The sequence below is a fragment of the Struthio camelus genome, chromosome 21, assembly GCF_040807025.1.
Source record: "Struthio camelus isolate bStrCam1 chromosome 21, bStrCam1.hap1, whole genome shotgun sequence".
In the NCBI taxonomy this organism is placed as follows: Eukaryota; Metazoa; Chordata; class Aves; order Struthioniformes; family Struthionidae; genus Struthio; species Struthio camelus.
The window spans coordinates 7,358,324-7,382,869 of record NC_090962.1 but is presented as its reverse complement, the minus strand read 5'-3'; the positions used below and the strand labels follow the sequence as shown (position 1 = coordinate 7,382,869).

Here is a 24,546-nt window from a genome sequence, read left to right as displayed (position 1 = left end):
GTAACCGAACAATAAAAAGCCATATAAGCTCCACACACCTTGGAAACTAAACGTGAAAGCCAGAGACGCTAAGAAAGACTCCAAGCTACTGTAATCGTTCCTTGAGGCAGGGTCATCTCATTATTGAACTGCAAGATGACCTACATCACAGCACTGCATAAATACTATCAGCAGGCCAATAAGAATAATGAAGACTTAGTTTCACACAGTCTGGGGGGAGAAAAAGAAAAACCCCAAGCAGAGCCATTGATAACAATTACTAAAGATCAGAATCTAGCGCTTTCAGAATTTTAGCAGAGTCCAAAATTTTAATCAGAACAACCCACAGAGCAGTTACTACTCTCAGCATAGAGCAACAAGCTGTTCACTTTATGCCCCTGAGTGCATTCAAAACAAACCTTAGATGTGAAAAGGTTTGAAATCTCAATGTACAAATTCTGACACAGTATTTACCCTAGCTACCCCAAACTAGACTACTGATGCTTCAAAGTATGCTAATACAAACGTTAACATGCATACCTCACATTTCCTATATATTTCAAGACTCCGATAGAGATTGTCTTATTTTGCCTTTTTTTTTTAAAAAAAAAAAAAACAAACAAACATACATGTATATATTTAAGGCCACTTTTCACTTTAAATTAGAGGGAAAAAAGTAACAGGAGACATCTCATCGACCAATTCCACACCTTATCTAGCTGCACTTTCTCTTCTATAGCATAGCGATAGAGTACATTTCAGCAAAGTGCTAACTGTACTGGATGCGAATGATGATCAACTAATTATATTGTTCTTAAACGACATGTCCAGAGCATAAGGGCAATAAAAGCACTCTGAAATAGACATCAATGAAAAAGGTGTATGACAAAGCATTTTACTTCACTGTGTACTGCGGTTGTTTCTGGCTAAAGAAAACAAGAAGCTGACTATGAATAGCAGCTTTTTAAAAAAATTAAAAAAGGTATTCCTTCAGTTTAATATCCTGTGTTCATATTGCCTTGCCAAAAGGACTCTGTTACATCCTCCAGAAAGAGGAGTATTAATAAGAAAAATAAAGGCCTATTCTGTATCTTTAATACTGCGTGCAATAGATAGAAATTTATTATTCTTACTTGGATAGAGAAATTTAAAACAACATCATGTGGGCATGGCAATGACTAGAATAGCCTCTAAAACGTTCAGGATATTCTTGTGGCTACGCAAGAGAGTACTGCATCACAAAGGAAATGCACTTTCCAAGTCTTAACCTGAGTCTAGAGAAACATTTAGCTTCTAGAAAAGTTAGAAACTTACTGTTGAATCAATTTCCATGACAGATTCTCTTCACTGCAGGTTTGAATTGGTAAAATGGTGGGGCGGTTGGGGGGGGGGGGGGGGAGGGCGGGCTGTCTTCAATTTTCAAATCATTTTCTCATAAGCAGCTGAATTATTATCAAAAGCCTCAGAATGAAACACATTTCTTGGACAGGGATTTTTCTAAGAGGTCTCAGTCACAATATTTTACCTGTGACTGAAGGGAATTCACACAGAAAATGAAATAAATTTCACAAACACAATGTGGAGAGGAAGATTATGGAACTCAACGGAAGTGAAGATTTTAAACAACAGTTTTAGTGGATGATTTACTTTTCTTATTAATAATTAACTGTTCTAAATCTAAGTAAAGTATTTTGATAAAGTCTTGCATTTAAACTCACCTGGTTCATTTTGAATTCCTGTTGTGTTCTGAAAAGATACACACAACAAAGAAACTCCTTTGATTACATGAGCCCTAAAAAGAAAAACAGACAATTGTAACACGTACCTACCTAAAAATTTACAGTGAATTGAAAGTACACATACAGACCTGTAGGGTTTCTCTTCTTAAAAGGATTTTTCACAAAGCAGTATATTGCTTTATACAAAATCTGCTCCACGCTACAGTTTTGTCATCATAGCTCAAAAGTATTTGAATAATCTAAAGAGGGATAACTATCATTAATCTCTGCCTCAGTTTTAAAGAAAGATGCAACAGAAACGTGCTCAACTAGGATTCTTTCCTTTGTTTTCAGAAACAAGCTAGGCTGTTTGGCATTAAGTAATTTCAGAAAACTTGAGAAGCCAGACTACTTTGGCATTTAGTATCAAAGCAGCATGGAAGACCATAAGTGCTTTTCTGATTTTAATGAGATACATGCAGTTGAGTCTCCACTCTCCACTATTTCTTTCAGGATGTACTACTATAACTTTCTAACCTACCTCAGTGCATCTGCAAATTTGAATCAGTTTCTAGGGATGATGCATCAGGAGCATTCGATTTTCAAAATTTTTTTTTTTGTCTAACATTGAGGCAACACCAAGAAAATACCAAAAAGTAGAGAATGCTCGAGGGCTTTCAGTACTATTTACAGCCACTCCCGAGATTCTATTCAATCCTGCCATGACAATAATGTCCCTTTGTCTCCAAACTTCTTGCACATTAGCACGCAGTTGTTTCCCAGACATCTTCCACATACCATTTACTTCCCTCACCCTTGATACCTTAACTCATTTTTCCCTCTTGACAAATACAATTTCTACTTCAGACATTTTTACTCGAATGCTTTAGACAAATGGTTCCTGAAATACGATCCATGGACCGCTTGTCATCTGCTGAAAGTTGCCCTAGCGCACAGAAGGGCTGATTAAATGAAAAGCAGAAGTTGAAATCATTAGGAACTTTTGTGCTTGAGATGAGACCTGAATTACAAAGAAAAAGTCAGCTCTTCTATTCACTGTCCATTTGGACTATATCTGCACAAAGTCAATTTATATATGAAATTACTCGGATCCCAGAGGCATCAAAACATTTCCTAGTGTGAAAAACAACTTATTTTTAGTAACACCAATGTCTCGTTTTTCTATAGTTGGCTTTAAAACAAAAAATGATTACTCATGTGAAAAAAACAAACGCAAGAGAGCTTTATATTAATGTGATTTTAGATCATAGTCTGATGAACTCTCCTGAATGCAGCATATGAGTTTAAGTGGTTATTACCTCCAGCTGTCTGTTGCCACCTTTTCTCCTCCCCCTCACTGAAGATTATTCCTCTCTCAAATGATTATGGTTGAACTGTTCATATAACCTTTTTCTATCATGGTTCTGGAAAGTGACTTAGAAAACCTACTGTAAGAAGTGCAAATATGTTCTATTGTGGGAAACGACATCGTAATCTCGAAGCATAACTGATTTGCAACAGTGAATGCGCAAGGAAGATATTTAACCTGGAACCCTAGGTATATAAAGGCAAATAAGAAGGATTTAAAACACTTAGAGGCACACATGCAACAGCATCAGTACTCAGCCACTAAGTGTAAAGTATCTGAGAGACAACCAATAAGTATAAAGTGATGGGTTGAAGAGCTAAAGGTGTAAGAAGTAAGTTCTGTCAAGCAGAAGATGTTTTTCCTTTAAGCTGAACTTTTCCACTCGCACTGCCAAAGAAATTAAAAACTATTAAAACTTAAAAAACAGTAAAAAAAAACTTATGTTAATATTTTCTTACTTTGTTCTATTCTGAGCCGTAAAATTAAAGAGCTCCTCTTGTTTTTCATACACTAATCCAAAATTGTTGTGTTTAGAATTAAGAGCGTTTTCAAAGAATTTTCAAAACCAACCAAAAATAAGCCTGGTATTTTCAGAAATTTCATACATGCAAATATTTTTAATCAACTTTTACAGACCTGGTTATATCCAAACCTCTTGGATCGTACTTCTAGCAGAGGAAAAGATGACAAACCTCAACGTACTGCTGTATTTAACTGTATACTTAACACAGTTTAGACAAATTTCCTAACTGACTGTACTACTCTCTACTCTTTTAGCCATAAGTTACCAGAGGAACCAGTCTGTCATAAAATGTAACTAAACAATAAATTCAACAGTAAACCAAAGGCCACAAATGTGTTTTACATTAATAGACTTATAAAAACTCATTTATTTTGTACCTGCTGTTGTGATAAGTTACACTTATGGAGCTCTGCAACTGAAAAATGATTTAAAAAACTATTTCTCCATTTTACCTTCCCTGTGTTACCTATTTTGTTAACAGTGACCTCAACTGTGTGGAAACAAAGACTAATCACACTGGGGAAAAATTTCAAAATAGTTAAGACCGTAGGTAAACCTTTTAATACATTCACTAGTTTTCTTTATACCTAAATGAACAATAACATAAGACAAAGTATGCGTACTAGAAGCTAAATGTAGTATTACACAAAGTTCAACAAAAACAAAATAGGAATCATTCTGCAACCGCTGTGCAAGGTTTAGTTCCCCATACGATCAATGACTACCAACAACTTATCTACCTCCGTCACTGCAAACAGAAATAGGCTTGCACTTCATACGCTGATAAAATGATTTAATAGCTATGCATACAATTAAGTCCACCACTAGATTTCCCAAAAAAGCCCCCCGCAAAATGATACTGCATTGACTTGCAATCACAAACTGCAGACTACAACTGTATTAGTCCTTTGAAAAAGTGACATCAGCAGCTACACCAAACAGAGGTAACAAATACTTTTGCCTGACCTTTTCACCAAGTTCAACAGCAACATATAGTTGTATCTACCAGCCAAACAGCAAAATAGTCGGTTATTGCTCACTCCCAGCTCTTTACAAAGTCTGTCACAATAAAACTTACAGATCCACTCAAGATGACCTTAATAAAAGGTAAATAAACGTTGTAATGCCAAGCATTTTCCATGAAGTACGCTCACCAGTACAATAACCTCTGAACGCTTTAGATTAATTTTCAGAAAGCACTGCCAAGACATATTTATTTCAAACTACTATCTACCATATTCCTTGAGTCAAAATTACCAGGTAGTTTCACAAGATATTAAAGCAACAAGAAAAAATCAATGCGAGAGGAAGATGATTTATAAGAGATGAGCATATAAATTCGGAGCGTCAAAGAAGTCCATTTAGAAAGGCAACAAGTTATATTTATGTAGATGAGACTGTATACAGTATTCTTAGTGGAAGAAAGACTACTTGTTCTAAAACTAAACGCTAAAAACCAAAAAGATAGTTTGACCTCGCTTTGAATTCTACGCTTAAGGATTTTTAAATGTTCCTTAAAAGCATATCTATACACAACTGACTTGGAATGAAGTAGGCAAACAAAAGCATATATCTTTTTTTATAAAAAGTATTACAGGTTTTTTTAAACTACGATGTAATACTTTCAGTGGACATTCTAGGTTATACTAAACAGGCTGTAGTCTGCCGTTGTAAGTATTATTTATCACCACCATATGCGTAGTGTTTTTTATCCCGGAATCAAAAAGCACTTTGAAAAGCACTTTGAAAGAGAACGTTACCGCCAATTCAGAAAGAAAAAAAAAGAGAAAAATATCAATCTTATTTCGAAAATGGAAAATGAGACACACATTACATCATGCTCCCAGCATAAACAAGTTCGTGACAAAACCTGGAACAAAACTAAGTCTCAACAATCTACTTTCCTAAGGAATAGTGGTTTCAGCTGGGATACTGCAGGACTTTGGGGATTGTCTGTCTTCGTTTTGGTTTTTAATTGCAGCACCTAAGGTTTTTTTTTTTTTTTTTTAAATAGCCACGTTTGATTTTTGCAATTCAATAACAAAATAGTCTATACACAAATTTTGTGCATAGAAGAAAGAAATTTTGAATTTATTGGGTGAAACAAAGCATGCAAGAATCTTTAATTCTGTTAACCCTCAAAGACAGACACAACAAGCACTCTCTATGGGCACTTATTGCAAAGATATTTTCAGTTACACAAGACTACCGGAATAAAATTAAAGAAAATGGAATGTAAAAAATAAATGAGACAATGACTTTCTGGACCCTGATTAAATCCTGTTGCCTATTATCCATGAAAGAAAAGAAGTTCTTGCTTACTGCTATGTAAGCAACCGGTGTACCTTAAGAAGATTTACACGGATGACCACACTATGAGATCACCAATGCTAAAAACCACAGTTTTCTAGAAAACCATTTCTTCCTCATTGCAAAAAATAAGTCATAACTAGTCAAGAAAATAAAGAGAAAATAAGTCTCTAAAAACTGTAAATATACAGAAATATCATTCCAATCCTCAGACATAAGTACACTTCTTAAAATTAAATTCTACTTGCAATTATAGTAATTTTAAACAAAAATTTTCTTGGGGAAGTACATTGCTGATTTATTAGTACAGAAAATATAGTCCATTTCAATCATTTCTTTTCACAATACAGATCCAGCCTCCCTCCTTTTGCCTATACGCACGTTTTACATGGAGGCAGAAAATAAATTCTGCTGTTAAGAACACGATCAGAGAAAATACACATTGGTGAAAGAAATGATTTAATTTGGGGAGTTCTGTTTAATTATCAAGATTATGCCTGCCCTTTTGCATGCTTACAAAGTCAACATGAAGCGTATTGCAGTACTTTAAGAATCTCTTGACATTCATCAAAGCTATGTACACTTCAAATAATCCTTATAACGGTCTGATTTAAGTTGAAATGAACAAATCCAAGATTAAGAGCGCTGCACCGAAACAGGTATCGTTCCAAGACATTGTAGCGTACCATGCCCACTGCTAATGCTAGAGAATTACTGTGTTCACACTGAAAGATTGCCACATATGAAGAATTAGTGCACTAAAGGCATTGTGCTAAGGCAAGATAATCAAACACGTATTTTCAAGGTATAACGATGTACAGGACTAAATTTGGAGGAGTTACAGAACACTAAATAATTTATGAAACAGTAAATCAGAAGGGCCTAACATACAACACAATTCCACACCTGAAATACAACCACGCTAACTACAAAGATCGAAGGAAATATGAAAGAAAGGCTGTGTCCAGTGCAGATGTTCAAGTTTCAACACAGATGAATTTACAAACTCCAGCTGCTTATAAATCCTTGACAAAAAACATGCCAGTAGCAGTCTCCAGTCTTGACCAGTAAAGCAAGTAACTCTTGGACAAGGCACTGTACTATTGCTATAAGTCACAGCATAAGCTTTCATTTTTTTCTGGTTGAGACACTTACTGAAAGGTCTTGCAAGGCATACTGCCAGTTAACCATTGTTGGGAGACTACCGACACAGAAAAAAAACATTACCACACATGCCATCTCTAACAATCCCTGTGAACTTTCCTGACTTCAACAGATAGACACCTAGTGAAGGACAATATTTAGATCTTTTTATACACTATTGCTATTTTAACCCTAAGGATCAAGGCATTTGTATAAAACATTTCAATGCAGACATCACTGCACTGGAAGATGGACCTCAAGAGCCTTTTTCAGGAAAAACTTCAGTTCACCTATATCTCCCTTCCCTTTGCAAGCAAGGATTCATGTAGAAAAATAAAATGAATGGGTTATGCAAGTGTATACAAGTACTTCAGCATCCTCCCTCCACACTACTCTCAAAGAAGGCTCTTCTTTGGAGCCCCACACCTGCAGCAAATGGACATCTAGTCAGCAATCTCCAAACACCATATCGCTTTAGGTAACATATCTTTGATGCAAATGCGATGGTGGATCACTGGACCTTCTGATTTTTAAGCTACCTATACTTTCACTAAAAGTGAAATTTGGCCACATTTTTATGGTGTATGCCATGGCTAGACAGGCTGTTGAGACACTTGCGTCCTAGCAAATCACAGGAGGACAACACTGAGCCACATGCTTGAAATCCCACAGGTACCACAAGTTTCTCATAGCCATCCCTACCGTACAAGTCGGATAGGTCTTCTGGTTCTTAAAGGTCACTCCTCCTCCATTCCTATCAACAATACAGTTCTATTTGTAGAGACAAGGGTGGGAATACTACCACTAATCTTCTGTCACCAGTTTTAAAAGTTTTCCTTAGCAGATTCAGGACCACAGCGGTTGAAGGGCTTCTCTGTTTTTATCAAAGAAAGCATGCCTGTCCTGTCATGTTTATTAACATGTAGCAAACGTCAAAAGACAACAATACATTACATAGACACCACACTACAGTACACGTTGAGTTCTTCTAATCTATTTAATATGTGGGAATAAACTGAGAAGGGCTTAGCATCAGAATAACATGCTTAAACAAGGTCAAAAGCATAAGCTAGGAGCAGCAAACTGGAGCAGCATCAGAAACGTAAGCAGTCCTGTTTTCAAGAATTGTCTCATATAGATTACTCAAATGCAAAATATGAAAAGTATTTCTTTTGTCACTGAGCGCTCCAACAGCAGACGTGACTAAGTCACCTTTCCTTTCTCCATCAGCAACTGGAAAACAGCTTAAAGTTTTCTTCACCATTTCAAAATGAAACTTCCGCAGCTTCATACAGAATTTCAAACCATTAGAAGCCTTAGCGAAGATTGGCTACCCACTCGTGAGATAGTTATCAGTTACGCTTCTCGTGTTGCACTGGCTTCCAATATAAAACGTCACTGAAGATAACTGCTTCTGATCTGCCCAAAATGTTCTATCAGCAAAGTTACTCTGGTCCTAAACGTACTTCCCCATGATATCACTGCACTACTGTGAAGAAACCTCTGGTTTAAGTGACATGTTTTAAGAAGGGTGTTTAAAGTAAGGAATCTGATTTGGGAATTAATTTCTCGCGCTCCCCTCTCACAGATTTGATTTGAAGGGAGCTTTACGGCTCCTGAACTGCCAATGCTTTCGAAGAGAGAGTATTCTGAACTGTTTGGATGATCAAAGCTATTGTCTCGCAAGGTCAAACTGGCGGCACTTGTAAAGCTCTGCCTCGCTCTGCAGACCGTATCCCATACCGGCACAGAGGCGTCCACCTCTAAGGCAGCATTCCAGGTGAGAACACCCCAAAAAACAACTCTCGGGAGGAAGCAACTCCATCCGAACCGGCTCCACCATCCCACCCAACCCCACGCCCCGTGGTGACCTCCTTGTCCCGACCCTGCGCCCCACGGCCATCTCCTCACCTCACCCCTGCACCCCACAGCCGCCTCCTCGCCCCAACCCCGCACCCCACAGTTGCCTCCTCGCCCCGACCCCGCACCCCACAGTTGCCTCCTCGCCCCGATCTGACCCCGTGCCCCATGGCCACCTCCTCACCTCACCCCTGCACCCCACGGCCACCTGCTCACCTCACCCCTGCACCCCACGGCCACCTCCTCGCCCTGACCCCGCGCCCCAGGGCCACCTCCTCACCTCACTCCTGCACCCTACAGTTGCCTCCTCGCCCCGACCCCGTGCCCCACAGCCACCTCCTCGCCTCACCCCTGCACCCTACGGCCACCTCCTCGCCTCACCCCTGCACCCTACGGCCACCTCCTCGCCTCACCCCTGCACCCCCACGGCCACCTCCTCGCCTCACCCCTGCACCCCCACGGCCGCCTCCTCGCCCCGACCCCGTGCCCCACGGCCGCCTCCTCGCCTCACCCCTGCACCCCCACGGCCACCTCCTCACCTCACCCCTGCACCCCACGGCCACCTCCTCGCCCTGACCCCGCGCCCCAGGGCCGCCTCCTCACCTCACTCCTGCACCCTACAGTTGCCTCCTCGCCCCGACCCCGTGCCCCACAGCCACCTCCTCGCCTCACCCCTGCACCCTACGGCCGCCTCCTCGCCCCGACCCTGTGCCCCACGGCCGCCTCCTCGCCTCACCCCTGCACTCCACGGCCGCCTCCTCACCCCGACCCCGCACGCATCGCCCCACGGCCGCCCCCTCCTCCCCTCCCACGCACGCACAGCCCCGTCCCGCCGCGGGTCCTTCCCCCCCGCCCCACGCCGCCCCTTTCGCGGGACCCCCCGGGGCCGGCTCCTCCTCCCCGAGGGAGGGCCCCGGGCGCGGCCCGGCTCGGCCCTGCCCGCCGCCGTCCCCTCCTCTGGCCTTCGCGTCACCCTCCTCCCGCGCCGGGCCGCACCCCGGCCTCCCTCGTACCTGCGGCGCCACCGCCGCCCGCCACCTGCCTCTACGCGGCGCGCAGCGGCCTCAGGCTCCGGCACCATCCGGACGCCATTTTGTCTCCAGCCTCGGAAGTGACGTTGGGGGAGTGGGGGGGGGGAGGGGGAGTGGGCGCCGCGGGCAAGGCCCCCCCCCCCCCTCACGCCGGGACCCCCGGCCGCGCGCGACCGCCCCCCCCTCCCATCCCCTCCCCTCCCCGCGCGCTCGCGCCCCGCCGCCCCCTCCCCCCTCCCCACAGGGCCGCGCGAGGCCGCCTCCGCGCGTCGCACCTGCCGGCCGCCATCCCGCCGCCTCCATCCGCCGCCACCGCGCGAGCTGCGGAGAGACGGAGCAGGTTTCTCGTTGCCTTCCCTCCCCCCCCCCCCCCAAAACCCGTCTTTCTTTTCGCAGTGACGCAGCTCCGTCTTCCCGCCTCGGCCTGAAAAATGCGGAGAAAAAGCCCCCCACCCCCCCCCAAAAAAAACCCACCCCCACCCAGCAGTGGCTGTGGGGAAATAGTTTGAGTGGCTGGAGATGATGGCCAGGGGCACAGAGTTACCTCTGAGGGGCAGGCGGGGGCGATGACGCCCGGTTTTAACATCCTGACTGGGTCAGACCCATTTTGGGCATTATCCTGAGAATTTAAGACTGCGTGGATATTGCGCTGTCCGGTAACAGGCTTCTTAACTTTTTTTTCCCCCCCTCCATCAGGTACTTGGGTCAGAAATTTCCGTTATCTCCTGAGAGATGTATGAATTTGTATCACAGGGCATAAAACCGTCTCTATCCTTTGGTTTGGTTTGTAGAGTAAAATGATTTTGACCCTCGTTTGAAGTTTATATTCATAATACGGTGACAGAGATGCCGTCTTTTGGGAAGAAATGGGGAACTCTCTTACATCAACGTGTGGAGAATTTGCCCTTCACACACAGGAAAGAAGCCTTAACTTAACCCCAGTAGCCAATGGGACATATTAAACTAATCAAGTTATTATAGATTAGAGTTCTAAGGTACAAAAACGCTTCAGAAGTGATTATTGAGTTTTCATATTCATTGTGCACGTACATCAAGGAGTCAAATTAAAATTGATGATCAACGTGGACACACTCATACAATACCTTAGCCGAAAAACTCTTTTCCGTGGGACAAGCTGGAAGGTTTCCTTAGCCAATAAGCAAGGAAATTATTTTTAAAGTATTGTAACTTATTAGACTAAATTAGCTTGATTATAATTCATCTGAATTAATATTTACAGCTGAAAAACAAGCCAGATTAATTCCACCTGTGTGCTTTTTCAATGCAAACCAAGTCAAGCACTTGGCAAATTAAAGTGGTGTTATAACAGAGAAGACAAAACCAGAAGAAAACCCATGCTATATCACCTAGAGCAGAAACTTTTCTACATTTAAAAATACTAACTTTAAGATTTTTTAAAATCATCACCAATAACCTTAGTATAAATTACAATATATATAATTCTCTCTACTTATAGAGAGAATATTATATATTCTCTCTACTTAACATTTTTATTGCTCTAGAAAAAGTTCTGAAAAAACCTACACCTTCTCCTTAAAAATAAGTCAGCTTATTCTCTTTTGACTTTATTTTTTGACTCATAGAATTAGTATTAGCATTCAGATTATGTATAGAATATTTGTAAAATATAGAATATTGGTAAAACATAGAATATTTGTAAAATATAGAATTACATATAGAATTACTCATAGAATTACTATTGGTGTTCAGATTACAAATCAGGCAAGATAGATACCAGAAAGCTTTCATACACAGCTTAAAAGCACAAACTACAACATGTTAATACTGCTAATATGTAATTATAACTTAACTGCTTTACTTTTTTTTTTTTCTCTTACTTTAAGAGCTATTGTTTACTAACTTGTTTAGGACTGAAAGGATTAAAGACTTGTGGCAAGTACTAACTCAAGTACTCTATTTCTCCCTATTTCAAGCTATACTGACCCATTGGAGGCCTAATTTAAAGGCTTACCCTGTTGCTGATTGAAGGATGCCTGTTTAAAAGCCATAAGAGGAGGTGTGGTTTGTGGTTTTGGGGTTGGAGTGAGTTGGTGGTCTGGGAGAGGGTATTTGCCTATCTCCTGGTAGGAGAGTTGCATAACTAAATTGAATCCCTTGTTTTAAATTGTGCTGTGCAAGTTTTCTTCTTTATGTGCTTTTATTTTGCTCCTTATTGTTAAATGGTTTTCTGGTTGGTGGTGTTGAAGCCTTAGAGCATCCCTACTTGTTCAAGGCTATTACTTTACTCTCTTTCACTGAGGAATATGATGCTAGAAATATAGTATTCTTGTCTCTACAAGCATTTGTGAATGTTTTTTATTTCAGTGTTGTTCTGGGTGTTTGCCTCTTGTTCTATTAATGCTGTTCTTACTCTTCTGCTTTATGCTCTGTTGTAGGTTAAGCAGGAGGAGTTGTTTTGAAAAACTGAAGCACTAAACTAAGTGCAAAAGGCCTTTCTCAGGTAGCTTATTCTAACTTTTTATTAATGAATAGCTGCTATTAATGTGTGACTATGGTATCATGGTAATAAAGTTGCTGCTTTCAAGATAGCTTTTACTAAAATTCTCTTCTTAGGGGAAGTTTATGCTATTTTAAGTGACAAAAAAGTCAATGAGAAGCTAAAATACTTTGTGTAACTCTCAAGCTTCTTAGTTAAGAAGGCTTTAATTAAACTGTGAGGGAGTAACTAAGTAAAAGCACAAAACTAGAGTCTAGATGTTGAAAAATTCTACTAGTCCTTCTAACTAAGGTGGGCTCTTAGATTGTTCTTCCTTAATTGCCTTATCTGTACTGAGAGATTTTTCTTTGCAGGTGTTCTAAATAAGTATTAGTTCTTAATAATGTATTTAAAATATTCAAAGTGGAAAATATCGGTGTCCTTTCAATAGCCATATAAAATGCAGGTGTCCCAAACACACATATGTGTTTACAAAAGTAGAAAAATTCATAATACAAGGTCTTTGTTTGGCCTTGCTGTTCCCTAAGTAATTTTGATGATTAACACTCCTAAGATCTCAGTAGAATGAGCTGTGTATAGTGCTGGTCTTCCGGTAGGTATTCCTAAGCTGTTTGTTCTACCGTGTAGCCTATTTGGCAATAAACATGCCATTGTGATAGTATTCTATTTGCTTGCTGTTACTCCATTGTCTTTCACGAGTGGGTGTATAGTCTCTTCTAAGCTTGATAATTTCAATTTTTCGTTTGAAAAGCCTTCCACAACTTTTCAGGGGATGAGAGTATACATAGAATTCATTGGAGAAGTCACTTCTGACATAAGTTTCTTATTAAACTGTCATAGAATCACTACTATATATAGTAAAAGATTCTTACTTGGTAGTCTATAATATAGGGTTTTTTGTTTTCCTGCAGGATTCTTTCCTATGGAAGAAATCTTATAAAAAGCTGAAGTATGAGTGAAAAGTGAGAAGAAAGAGGTAGGGCAGCTCTATCTGCTAGAGATCAACCAAGTGTTTCTAAAATATTGCACTGAATCTTTCTAGATTTGCTGAAATTGTCCTCTGTTTAGCTGATGCAATTTCTAAAATGAAATTTGTATCATCTGGTGGGCTCAGGTGGTTGGAAGCATGTAATGCACTTGAAATGAGAGAGGGTGAAATTAGTTTTAATTACACAACTGTAACAAAGTAGTCAAGGTTATAATATAGTCCTCTGTAGTGTGGTAGAAACTACCACGTGGGGGAGAAAAAAGCTTGTAAGACTTTAAGCTGTGTTATAACTGACTTGAGGTAAGCAAAATTAGATGCAGGATTTGGGGTTTGGTCATTATCTAGCATTGACTTACATTGAAAATGAGGGTTTAAATTACATAGTGCTTTAATTACCTCTTACACCTGTAAAGAAGTAATTTTTAGAGTGCTGTTCTTTGTCCTGATTGAATATTCTCTTGTTAGTGTTGATCCCCAAATTTGTTTTACTAAACTCTTGTGCTGTATGGAAGCCTTTTTCAATGATCTCTTATTTTGCCCTCCTGGCCTGGTTTAAGCTGTTAAGTAACTTGTAACTGATTTAAGAGCTGAGGCTTTTTGTAGTGTTTTGCCTGTTTATCCCTTGGAGTTGAAGGGGTAAGTACTTCATTATCTACTGCAACTGGTAAATAAGATGAGGCAGGAATAGAGTTATTTGTTCATCTTCTCACCTGTGCGTTGTCATGACTTAATAAAAATATATATGAGAGCAAACCAGTTATCCACACTCTAGATCTCCCTAGGGTAAGGAGGAGAGAACGCATGTGACTAGTATTATAGCTGTGCTATTATAACTAGTTATGTGGTTGTAATGGCAGGTTCTCAGGTACAACCGTGACAAAGTTAGTACAAGAACTTCTGTACTGAAAAGCATAAATCAACTTGTGAGGGATGCAAGTGAGTTACAGTGCAAGCCTACAGTATCTACTTCAAATGATCAGTGAACCTGTTAAGAGTACTCCTGGATACTAATGTTGGCTGTGTGACAATAAATCACTTAAATACACGCTTTGCTTCTGGAGTTGCTTGAAATATTTATGTGAGTATTGGTTATTGTGTGCAAGTAATGCTGATAAGTTTAGCTCTCACTTGAACTCTTTAAACCACAAAGAGGAGAGATAAGAGCAAGTAGAACTGTTCATTTAGTAGATGATCTTTACATTGCTCATGCAACAACTTTGAATGGGTTAAGTTTTGTGGAAATCTCTATGAATACCTCCTTCCTGTTAAGATACAGGAGGAGGGGAATAATGTGATATCCACAGATGATAAAGAACTGAGCATGTCACTTTATCTCTGAAAGTAAATTTGAAGATTTGGAGAAACTTTTAACATATGCAGTACCAAACTGACAAATCATGCATTCTGCTTCAACTACAGGGATTGCAGTTATCCTCACTTAGGGGCCTCATTGTTAGTTTCTCAGCCTATGTATTCTGTTTTATCCCATCATTCTTGCTCTAAGCAGCTGTTCTTTGCTCAAGTATGAATAGATGTTTATTGTTCTCCAATTAGCTGCCCCTTAACCAGGTTCTGTATATTTAGGTCTGTATAATCTGGAGAAATTAGTATGGGTAAAATACCTCTTCAGTACAGCTTTTCCAGAAGCTTCTAACACAGAGACCCACCATCCTGTATGTCAAGTAGCGTTTCCCCTGTAGTCTTGTTGCTGGTTATCCAGCTTCCAAATTGCTTATGGTTTTTGTGCTTCTGTAATTCAGCTAATAAACAGCTTTTAAAAGTTGAAGGGTGGACAGCCTTCCCTTTAAAGAAAGACAAGAGTTACGTCAAACACATGAAGCTGTCATCTGTCCTTGCTGAAAAATATTTGCTGCTTTTGATAATAACTACTGCTTTTCACAGGTGGAATGTTAGGCCTTAATTCAACACTCTCCTTGAAAGGAGAGGCTACTGAAGGGAAAACTTAAATGATTCTCTTGTGCTGTCAGGCCTTACTAACATTTGAAAGGGGGCTCTAAGGGACCTGTGTAGTATGTGTTCAAAGCTATGGTAGCCTTCAACACACGGGGGAGCCTTTATCAAAGGTCAAAGCCATATTTTTTGGAAATAATTAGGATTTATTTTATAACTGGTAACAAAGGTACTTGACACTGCACAGGTGGGGTTCCTTATGTGGTCATAAGGACTTGATCAGGAGTGTCATTGTAAGTGTTTTTTTTGCAAAAGGAGAAAAAGGTTGCAAGGGGCATGGGAGGGAATACTGTTTTATCTCTTGCTTGGAATTAATATTGCTGGCTAGGAGTTATTGCATAGTAGAAACACATCACTGCTAAATATTTTAGCAGCTCGCTCTTGATGTAGAAGTTGCCCTTGTATGAATCTTAGGGCTCAAGCTGCTCATTTAAATTATAAATTACAAAATGTATTGCAAAATTCTACCTGACCTGAATAAGAAACGCACCAGAAAACGAATCTGATCTTACCTTTAGAGGTATCCCAAATCTGAGAGAGCAACAGACTGGCAGAATTAGGAGGCAGAGGAAGGCTTTTTGGCTAAAGGTGAGGAGCACACAAAGAAACGATCCCTTTTACAGTGAAAATATCAATCTGGTCTTAAACCGTCTCTGCAGTTCTGTAATTCAGCCTTTCTTTCATTATTCTCTCATGTATCAGGGTACGCTAGTGACTCTAAAACTGTTTTTTTGCGGCACTGATCATTCAACCACTGTGCAGGAACAAGCTGTCCAATTAGTCCACTATCCAGGAACTAAGCTAGTGTAGTCTGGGCTGGCCTTAGTGCCTTTTTTGCCCTGGTTATAGCCTGAGAGAATCTGCTACTTGCTTTGTTGGCAAGGTTTTGGTTTTGTCTGTGTTGTGTAGTCTTACTTTTGCTTGAAATGCAGGTGAATCAGGAAACATGTACAAGAAACTCACCTTTGTTTTCCCCTCATTTACTTTGATATATGTACCACCTGGTGGTGTTCCAAAGGACTTGCACTTCAATTTATATTTTATTTCTGATGGTCAGAAAAGCCTACTACTAATCCTTAGCTGGTTAAGCTTCTTAACAGTTTTTTGTTCTTAAAATTTCAATATCGCCATGCTTGGGCTCTCTGAAATAACAGGTTATCTTTCAGTGTTGCATAAGTGTGTTTTAAAACACGTACAGGCAGACAATATACAGTACACAGTAAAGGTAAGAATAACAGCAAGAGGTTTTTCAGAAATCTGACCAAATACCTTCAGGGTGACTTAGAAGGTGACTCCTAGTTAGTTAACTTCCTTATGTGTAGAAGTCTTAAAGTGAACTGTGTCAGGAAAATAGGCATTACCAAAAAGAATTTTTCTCACTGGAGGGTCTGAAGTGGCCTTGAGCAGCTTGGCCGAGGTGATACTAATATGCTTAGTTCTGTTCTCCTTAACTGAAACAAGGTCTGTCTTATCAAAACTTTCTGTGCTATTCTAGTTTGTCCTTATAAACATAGGAGACAATGTGCTGGGTGTTATGGTTTATATCACAGTTTCTCAGGGGAGTGATACAGTTGAACAGTTTGGGTTCTGGAGTGCTTTAAATGCAGTGCAGTCCAGAGCTGTTTTAAGTCATGATACCTGTTTTTGAATGATGAGGCCAAAGAATTGGCTGAACTATTAAGATACATAGGTAGCTTGTGCTTCAAATGCCCTGAGGAATAAGGCTGACTTTAAAAAAAAAAAAAAAAAAAAAGTGGGGGTCAGGGGAGCGCAAAGGATCTTTGAGACTAAGTTAGAAGGGCTGTCTAAACCAGAAAGAAGTGAAAGAAGGAGGGAGGAGTATTTGAATTACTTGAGTTTTTTAATTTCTACTGTCTGTATTCTGAGCCTCTTAGATATCTAAATAAAACCTGTTACTAACTTTTTGTAGCAAAGTAGCATCCAAACCTACCAGTGGGTTTCATTAACACTGTAAATATTAAATAGTTTGCTTCATTCTTGTCTGAGTTCTGCAATTGCCTGTTGTCCTATACTTATTGTTCCTTATCTGCCAGCTAGCAAGTGCTGGTTTTCCTACAGAGAGGTTCCATTTTGGAAGCATCTTGTGAAGCTGATGATACTGTCATAGTTAGTCTCAGATATTTGGCTTCCGTGTAGGCCTCCAAGTGGCTTTCCTACAGTGCCAGTGAAACTTTTTGGCAGAAAAAAGTAACCAGTGTACCTGACAGGGCAGGGTAACTATTTGAAGAGGCAGTGGCGACAGTTTAGTACCTCTTGAACACAGGCCATGGAATGCAAGACTTGGAAGTTTTTTCTCCTTTTTTTACAGGATAGAAGACTTCAGTCTGAAACTGAAGACATGCTTATTTTGAGCTGAGGAACACCTGTAACAGTAGCATTGCTGTCTCCAAAAGTTGTGTCAGCTGCTGAGGTCTTGGGTCCATGGGGTAAGCTATGTAGGACTTGGTATAGGTAGTGGCTCAAGTGATGATTAATCATTTGTGGTTTTAAAAAAAAATCTATTGATTACACAAACAATGGCACAGGGGTAGAAATGAGATCCATGTAGACTTATGCTGTTGACTGTTGTGGGGTAGTACGCACTGGCAAAGACTAGAGGTTTTGGGACTGCCTCGGGAAATGAATCCAAGCATTGTAGTAGTGGGTGCAGAAACTGGATGACCCTGAGGTCCTCATCTGGATTCATTGCACTTGTGTTTAAATTGAGGCTCTGTTAAGAGAGAGAGCTGGTAATACTCAATGGAAGGGAAAGCACTGTAAGAATACAGAAGTTAACTTGATTTTGGCTAATTAACTGCTGCTTGTGTAGTGACAAGCTGGTATTGAGAATATGAAATAGTACTGAATATGGAGAAAGCACCTGTTTCTTGTCTCTACTACTTCCAACTGCTTGCAGGAACTGAATTATGGTTTAAAACGTTTGAGATGTTATGGTAGTTTAGGCATGCTCTGAAACCACTATGGAGTTTTGGTTTTGTTGAAAGTATTTTAAACATGAAGAATAGGCTTGACATCTATGAGATTGCATATAATCTGAAGCTTTTCTATTATCAACATTTGCCTTATTTTTCCTATTAAAAATGCCTTAATTCTTGCCACTAGCTGGTGCTAGGATGCAGTTTACTGAACGTTCAGTTGCAGTGGGTCATCCGCATTGTTAGTCTGCGGTGAGGAGTCTTTCCCTCTTAGTATTCTGTTTTGTTTCTTTAGCCGTTGCTTCTTGTTTGCTATATCAAATCTAAGTCATTCTTGTAGTTCTTACCTGCTTTTTTGCATGCGGTGCAAGTATGCTTTGCCTTAGAATGCTGAGATACTTCTACTTTTCACTCAGTTAATCAAGCATACTTATTGTGGAAGTAAGCTAATTATTAATCATGACAAAATAAGCTTAAAATCTGTTAGGAAAGTTGTTTTCAAGGAGTAACTTCACAATTAGAGTTAAACATTTCCTAAACCCAAGACATCTAGGGTTTAAATGAACAGATGGCAGATTTTACCTCCCCATGGACTGTGGTTAATAGCAGTGAATGTTTTCATGATCTCATTAATATTTTGGCTCCTACAAAGAGCTAGATTTTATTGCCAAGAGTAGTTTCCTCAGGGTAAATCCAACTCTGGATCATCAAGGTAACTTAATGCAGCATTTCATGTTGTCTAAATGCTTTCACTGCTGTACTAATAAAGTAGGTGTGTTAAAATTAATAAAATATTTTGTATCTTAAGGGCTGTTTCTGCATCAAAATGTCTTCTATACCATCAGACTCTAAAGCTGCGTCTAAATTATGGGAAGGGGATATTCTTTTCTTAATTTCGCTTGTTAGTTGGGCAAGGCAAGTGGTGCTGGTATCTGTACTCGAGAATGGATTTCTCTGCTGTTCTTGACTTACTGTTAACCTCTGGTGCTCTGGTGAAGTACCCTGAAAGAAGTGAAACCAGTATAGTAGATCATCTAGGCTGACCAAACATTCTCTCTGAAGTAAAGTATTGCTACCTGAACGTTCACAGCCCTGAAATTAAAGCTGCGTCTGAGTATTGCAGAGATTAAACAGTGTGTGTTCAGCAATTTTTATGCCAATACCTAACAGGAATGTGGAACTTCAGATCAAATTAAATGATTTATAAGCAGTAAGATAACTTTTTCAGGACCCTATTAAAATCTACATGTCTGCTCTTGTCTTTCCAGTGGAATATGCAGAAGCTTGCAGACATGCTTTAAAACACTGTTTTTCTAGGTGTCCTCAGCTGCCTCATCGTGGAGGGTTGCCATAATATCTAGTTTTTGCCGAAGTGATAGAGCCCTGTGAATACAGTGCCAGATGCACTTAATGTGGGCAAGAGACATACTGCAATGTAAATAGTGTAGTTGCAGAATTGGTTTGGTATAGGTAGGAAAAACTGAAAAAGGCTCTTTGCAAATGTTTGTTCTTTATTTCTCCGCAAATAGTGTCTATGGTAAGTGCACAGGAGATGGAAAACAAATTTCACCAAGACAGAAGCTAGTGTGTTATGTTGTTCCCAGTTCAAGCTGACTGCTTGTTCAGCTCCTGCATGCCTTTTTTTCCAAAATGGCAGATAGGAAATGAGGAAGAGCTGACATTTGTGTCTCTTCCTGTGACTGTACATGCTGAACCTGCTAATTCCTTTTCTGTTTCCTGCATGATATGATGACTCAAATGTCATGAGGCAAAATATCCACAGGATTCTAAAGCGTGGTGTCTGAGGAGAATGCAGTTCCTGATACCAGGAAATGAAATTGCTTCCTAACTCAAATAAGACATACAGTACTAGTTCCCAAGAACAAAACAAGCATCAGTCCACTTGAAATTGCTTTGCTAGAAAACGTTGAGCCCTTCCAGAGGGAAGGGAAAGGTGTTGATACAAGTTAGGCTTGTCCATTTCTAGTTGACTTAAAGGCAACACTGATCTGCAACTGCATTAAGCTGTTACCAGATGGCAATGTTTTGTAGAAAAAAGGTAAAGGACTTATTTAGGAGAGGGATCCCTTTCCTTAGGACATCAGTAGCTTCTGATTTTGCACAGGGGTGGAAAAAGGGATTGTTCATGAGGAATAGAAGTGGAAGATAAGGTTGCAATTACTCTGCTGCTGCAGGCTCTTCCTGGGTTAGCTTCCATCTGGGAAGCTAAACTTGGTTTATGCCAGCATTGCTATACCATCTCTGAAGGAAAATGTCCAGTTGTAAATCAGATCCAAAGCAAGAAAGAATCAAATCTATTTGATATGATGATTGGATGATAACTAATGGTGCTTTCAAGATGTGAGCCATGAAAATTCCTCTTCCCCTTTTAGCTTTGCTAAGGCCCAGTTTAACACTGGGTTGGGGAGAGGACGTGCCAAAACACTTGCTATAAATTCCACCTTTAGGGAGTGGAACAGTTTCACTTGGAGAAGTACATGCTAGGATTCTATGGAAGTATTAACTAAGAATAAGGAAGAAGTGTTGTCTGCATGCAGCAGCAATAGTGCTGTGATGAGACATGTTACGCACTTAATTCTGGCATGTGCTCCCTGTTAAAACCCAGAGAATATTTAGCAGATATCATCAAAATGCATTGACTTTAAGATTATAGCCCTTATGTTGAGGGAAGATATGCGGCTAAAGGGATGTTTAGACATTTTAGAAGTCATGTGAATACTAATAAGCTATGTCTTAAGTATGTTAGTAACTTGATGTGGTAACCTTCAAAACAGTCAAACTACTACAATAGTTTTAATACACAGCTATTTTAACATCAAGTAAAGCTATTTTAACATCAAGTAATCTCCTTTGAACTAATTTATTGCTTGCATTGAGTTCTTGAGCATTATGTTGCACTCTTTGACTCTGTAGGCTTTGTTCCTTGTACAGGTAGGAAAAGAAATGGGTATTTTTTTTAAAAGCCTTTCATTTTGTCTTTTAAACAAAATGCTGTTAAACAGCTCAGCTTACATAAGTGTGTGCTCTTGGTGTGTTCCAAGCTGCTCAGCATCTCTGTAACAGTAAGGGGTTCACAGCTAGCTGAAGTAGCTCCAAAAAGAGGTTTTATGTTAAAGAGCAAATTCATGTTGGCCAGAAAATACTTTCTTAGCTACCCTCTCGAGGCAGTTATCCCCCCTTCTGTTAGAGCTCCATAGGTGCCTACTTTGTGTCCTTTTGTTTGCTTTCTGTGTTTAAGTCTGTGAATGTAAAACTGACTTGCAGTCTTGGATGGGTCACTTGGCTATTTTATTAATTCAGAATTTCTTGGTTTACACGGCTTTGATATTAGTAGCTATAAGCAATAGGTTGCTTTGAAGATGTCCTTTCTTCCTTACTGCATTGTCAAGAGGAAAACAAATAGCCCAAGCATGTTTCAGCAGTACAAAGTCTGCAAAAATTTGAAGCTGTGAAAATGAGCTGATGCCAGTTTTACATGGGAGAGCGAATAGGCATGTTTTTGACCAACTACCTTTTGTTTAGCTATGTTTCTTTTCTGATTTGAACTTGAAGTAACCCCTTGCATCCTGTTCCTTGGGAACCTGTGGTATTGTGGTTCTAGCTAGTCCTTCGCTTAGTGTGACTGAATTTTTACATGTTACTGGAGCTTTCAATGCTGGCTGCCTAGTCTGGGGACCCTGTTTTGTACCGATTGAAGTGCCAGATTAGAATACATGGATAAGAGTTGTTTGGTACCCTTGTTACTTAACTACTGCTTTCAGGACTAAGATTTGGAAATCGAGGTTGTAGCATAAATAAGTACATCAGAAAACTGAGCCTAGAGAGGATCATAGGCCAAAAGATGAAAAAACTTAAACTCAGTGGGTCTTTTCTGTAAAAGAGACTTTTTGCAAGTCCATTGTTTCATTTTTAGATCAGTCTGGAAGTGTAACTGAAAATCAAATGTTAATAAGAAAATGCCAGTTTTCTTCTCCCTAATCCCTCTGTTTTCCCCACCTTTTTTCCCCTCTGGATGATACTACTTGGTTTTAAGATCTCGAAATCAATCGTCCTTGCCAACTGCTTGTTGGAAACGGAACACAACCTCAAATGCATGGAATGTGCAGCACTCCTTGCCTGTTAAGACACTTTCCAACTTAGCATTTACAGGAGTCTGAAAATCCTCCTTTTACAGCCTGGAAGAATCTAACGAGCTACTTGATTGAATGGAGATCTTTGTGTCATAGTCCAACTGTTTGTTGCAGAGTGGTGGGGGCTGTGGGTTTGGTCTGATGCCTAAATCCACAAGGCCTTGACAAAGACACATGGCTAGTGTGTTTCTGGGTTTATTTATACATAAATGGCTCTGTGCTGCAGCTGTGAGATGTACAAAGCACTAATTCAAACTTATTATGGCACCTAGGGTCAAGTTACACGTTCACTACTACAATCTATGTCCATTGGTAGCTGTCTAACAAAACTAGATGCTGTGAACTTCAGCATGGTTAATGCTTCAGTTTAGGAAGCCACCTGGAAAAGGATAGTGATTAATCTAACGGTTTGTCTAGTTAAGTAGATCAATAGTGATACTGGCCTACATCATGCCTGAAGACATTTAAAGCTTCAGCTTTAAATACCGATGCTTCAATGGTATCTACAGTACAAAACTTCAGATGGTTCGAGAGTGTCTTAAATGGGGAGTGGCTCTTTATAGGATTAACACTAGTCATGAGAGCCTATTTCTGACCTGAGAGTTCTTGGCAGATTCAGTATGTTGCTTTCTTCCTGTGCCAGGTGTTGCTACCTGTATGTACCATATTAAAAAATATAGAGGTTTGTATTACCAATAAAACCTATTGGCAAATCGTCATTTCGTCTGAAATAATGTGATGCTGTGACAGGGTTGATGTTTAAGGTTTCTTGGGTTGATGGCTTTTCCCCTTACTCATGGCATAACTCTGGGCAAGTCCCTTAATCTGTATCATGCTGTCCTTCTGAACTGGAGGTAGTACTTGCTGTGCTCAGCTGGATGATATGTCAGAGCTCTTGAGCTGTGTGAGGCATTCACAGAAAGTGATGTGCCAAGCTGTACTTTCTCTTTTGTAATGTACATCTTAAGTATGCAGTTAAATAAAGGGAACACTTGCAGTATATTGCAAGTACTTTTAAATGCCAATATTCTCTCTTTTTAAATAGCAATTGCTGGGTATTTTAATTTGTATTTAAATATTAATAACTCTTTTCAAATTTATAGCAGTTTGAGATTTCCTCATGAATTCTTCTGCTGAATACTTCATAATTATTGCTAGCTTCATTGAATTATTCATTTTTTGACATTTCCAGTTTTCACAGCAAGTTCTCTTCAGTTCTTATGGTGGAAACATGCCTTATGATGAACACTGAAGACTCATTGTATTGACATCTAGAAGTGTTATAAATATTGATGCTTTAAGTCATTGTTGCTCTAACAGTATGCTACCTCTGTATGTTTTCCCCTCAGACAAATGAGGACAAAGGGGACAACTATGATTATGGCTTTTTAGTGACATCCAGCTTTCTCACAGGAAGCCTGGTGCCGGCTTGTCTGTTGGTGAGAGCCACATTCATGACTCAAAGCCAAGCTGCAAAGGGAATGTTACTGTTACAAACTATAAAGGAATGAACATGATCAGGGATTAGAATTCCAAATTAACAGCAGCAAGTGTTGATATGTTGAATGTTTTTCCCTGCGAGTAAAACCCCAACCTGGCCATCTGGTCAAAGCAGGGTGCTGTCATTTCCTGATGTGCTCTAATTTATAGGAAATCTCCTGACCTTGGGGCCAGATTCTGCAAGCATGTATGCTGCTCATAATTTCAGCTACAGCAGTATTTACTCAAGCCAATGTGCTGTTTGACTTACAGTAAAGCAGAAAAGATCCAGTCTTGCAGCTAAACTCCGCCAAAAAACATGTAATTTGTGTATTAAACCTCACCTCAAGTCCTAAACTAGTAATGGAATGATAGGCTTTCTAGAGCCTTTTTATTGAAGAGAGTAAAAGCTGAATCATAGAACACTGTAGTTCATGCAGGGGATATAGATGTCCTCATCAATTCTTACAGGTTGTTCCTGGAATCTTTGTATCACAAAGGTAAAAAGGGAGTTGCATTAGGAATTCTTCAGTAGTATAAAAATACATTTAAAATAACTCAAGCTTTTCATGGAGAAGTCATTGCTTCCTGAGGTTTGTTTGAAGCTGA

At 39.8% G+C, this 24,546-nt stretch overlaps 2 protein-coding genes across 15 annotated transcripts in view; one reads left to right on the top strand and one right to left on the bottom strand.

The window, feature by feature from the left end:
• PRDM2 (PR/SET domain 2) overlaps positions 1-10,252 on the bottom strand; it is a 76,019-nt gene extending 65,767 nt beyond the window's left edge. For 5 of the 13 annotated variants that reach the window (XR_011135825.1, XM_068916171.1, XM_068916164.1 and 2 more), the window contains exons 1-2: positions 9,916-10,035; positions 1,698-1,771 (exon numbers count right to left, since the gene is read on the bottom strand). Coding sequence is in view for 5 of the 13 variants with exons in the window: in XM_068916164.1 (XP_068772265.1) it covers positions 1,698-1,706 (9 nt within the window). In the remaining 8 variants the exon portion in view is untranslated. Of the gene's footprint in view, positions 1-1,697; positions 1,772-9,915; positions 10,046-10,208 lie in introns of those variants that run through there. The other 8 variants (XM_068916175.1, XM_068916174.1, XM_068916169.1 and 5 more) reach the window with 4 other exon arrangements.
• Positions 10,253-10,284: 32 nt separating this feature from the next.
• Positions 10,285-24,546, top strand: part of LRRC38 (leucine rich repeat containing 38) — a 149,245-nt gene continuing 134,983 nt past the window's right edge. Inside the window, exons 1-4 of one of the 2 annotated variants that reach the window (XR_693437.2) lie at positions 10,286-11,971; positions 12,351-12,415; positions 13,324-13,388; positions 17,701-17,818. The gene's annotated coding sequence lies outside the window, so the exon portion shown is untranslated. Of the gene's footprint in view, positions 11,972-12,350; positions 12,416-13,323; positions 13,389-17,700; positions 17,819-24,546 lie in introns of both variants that reach the window. The other variant, XR_693441.2, reaches the window with a different exon arrangement.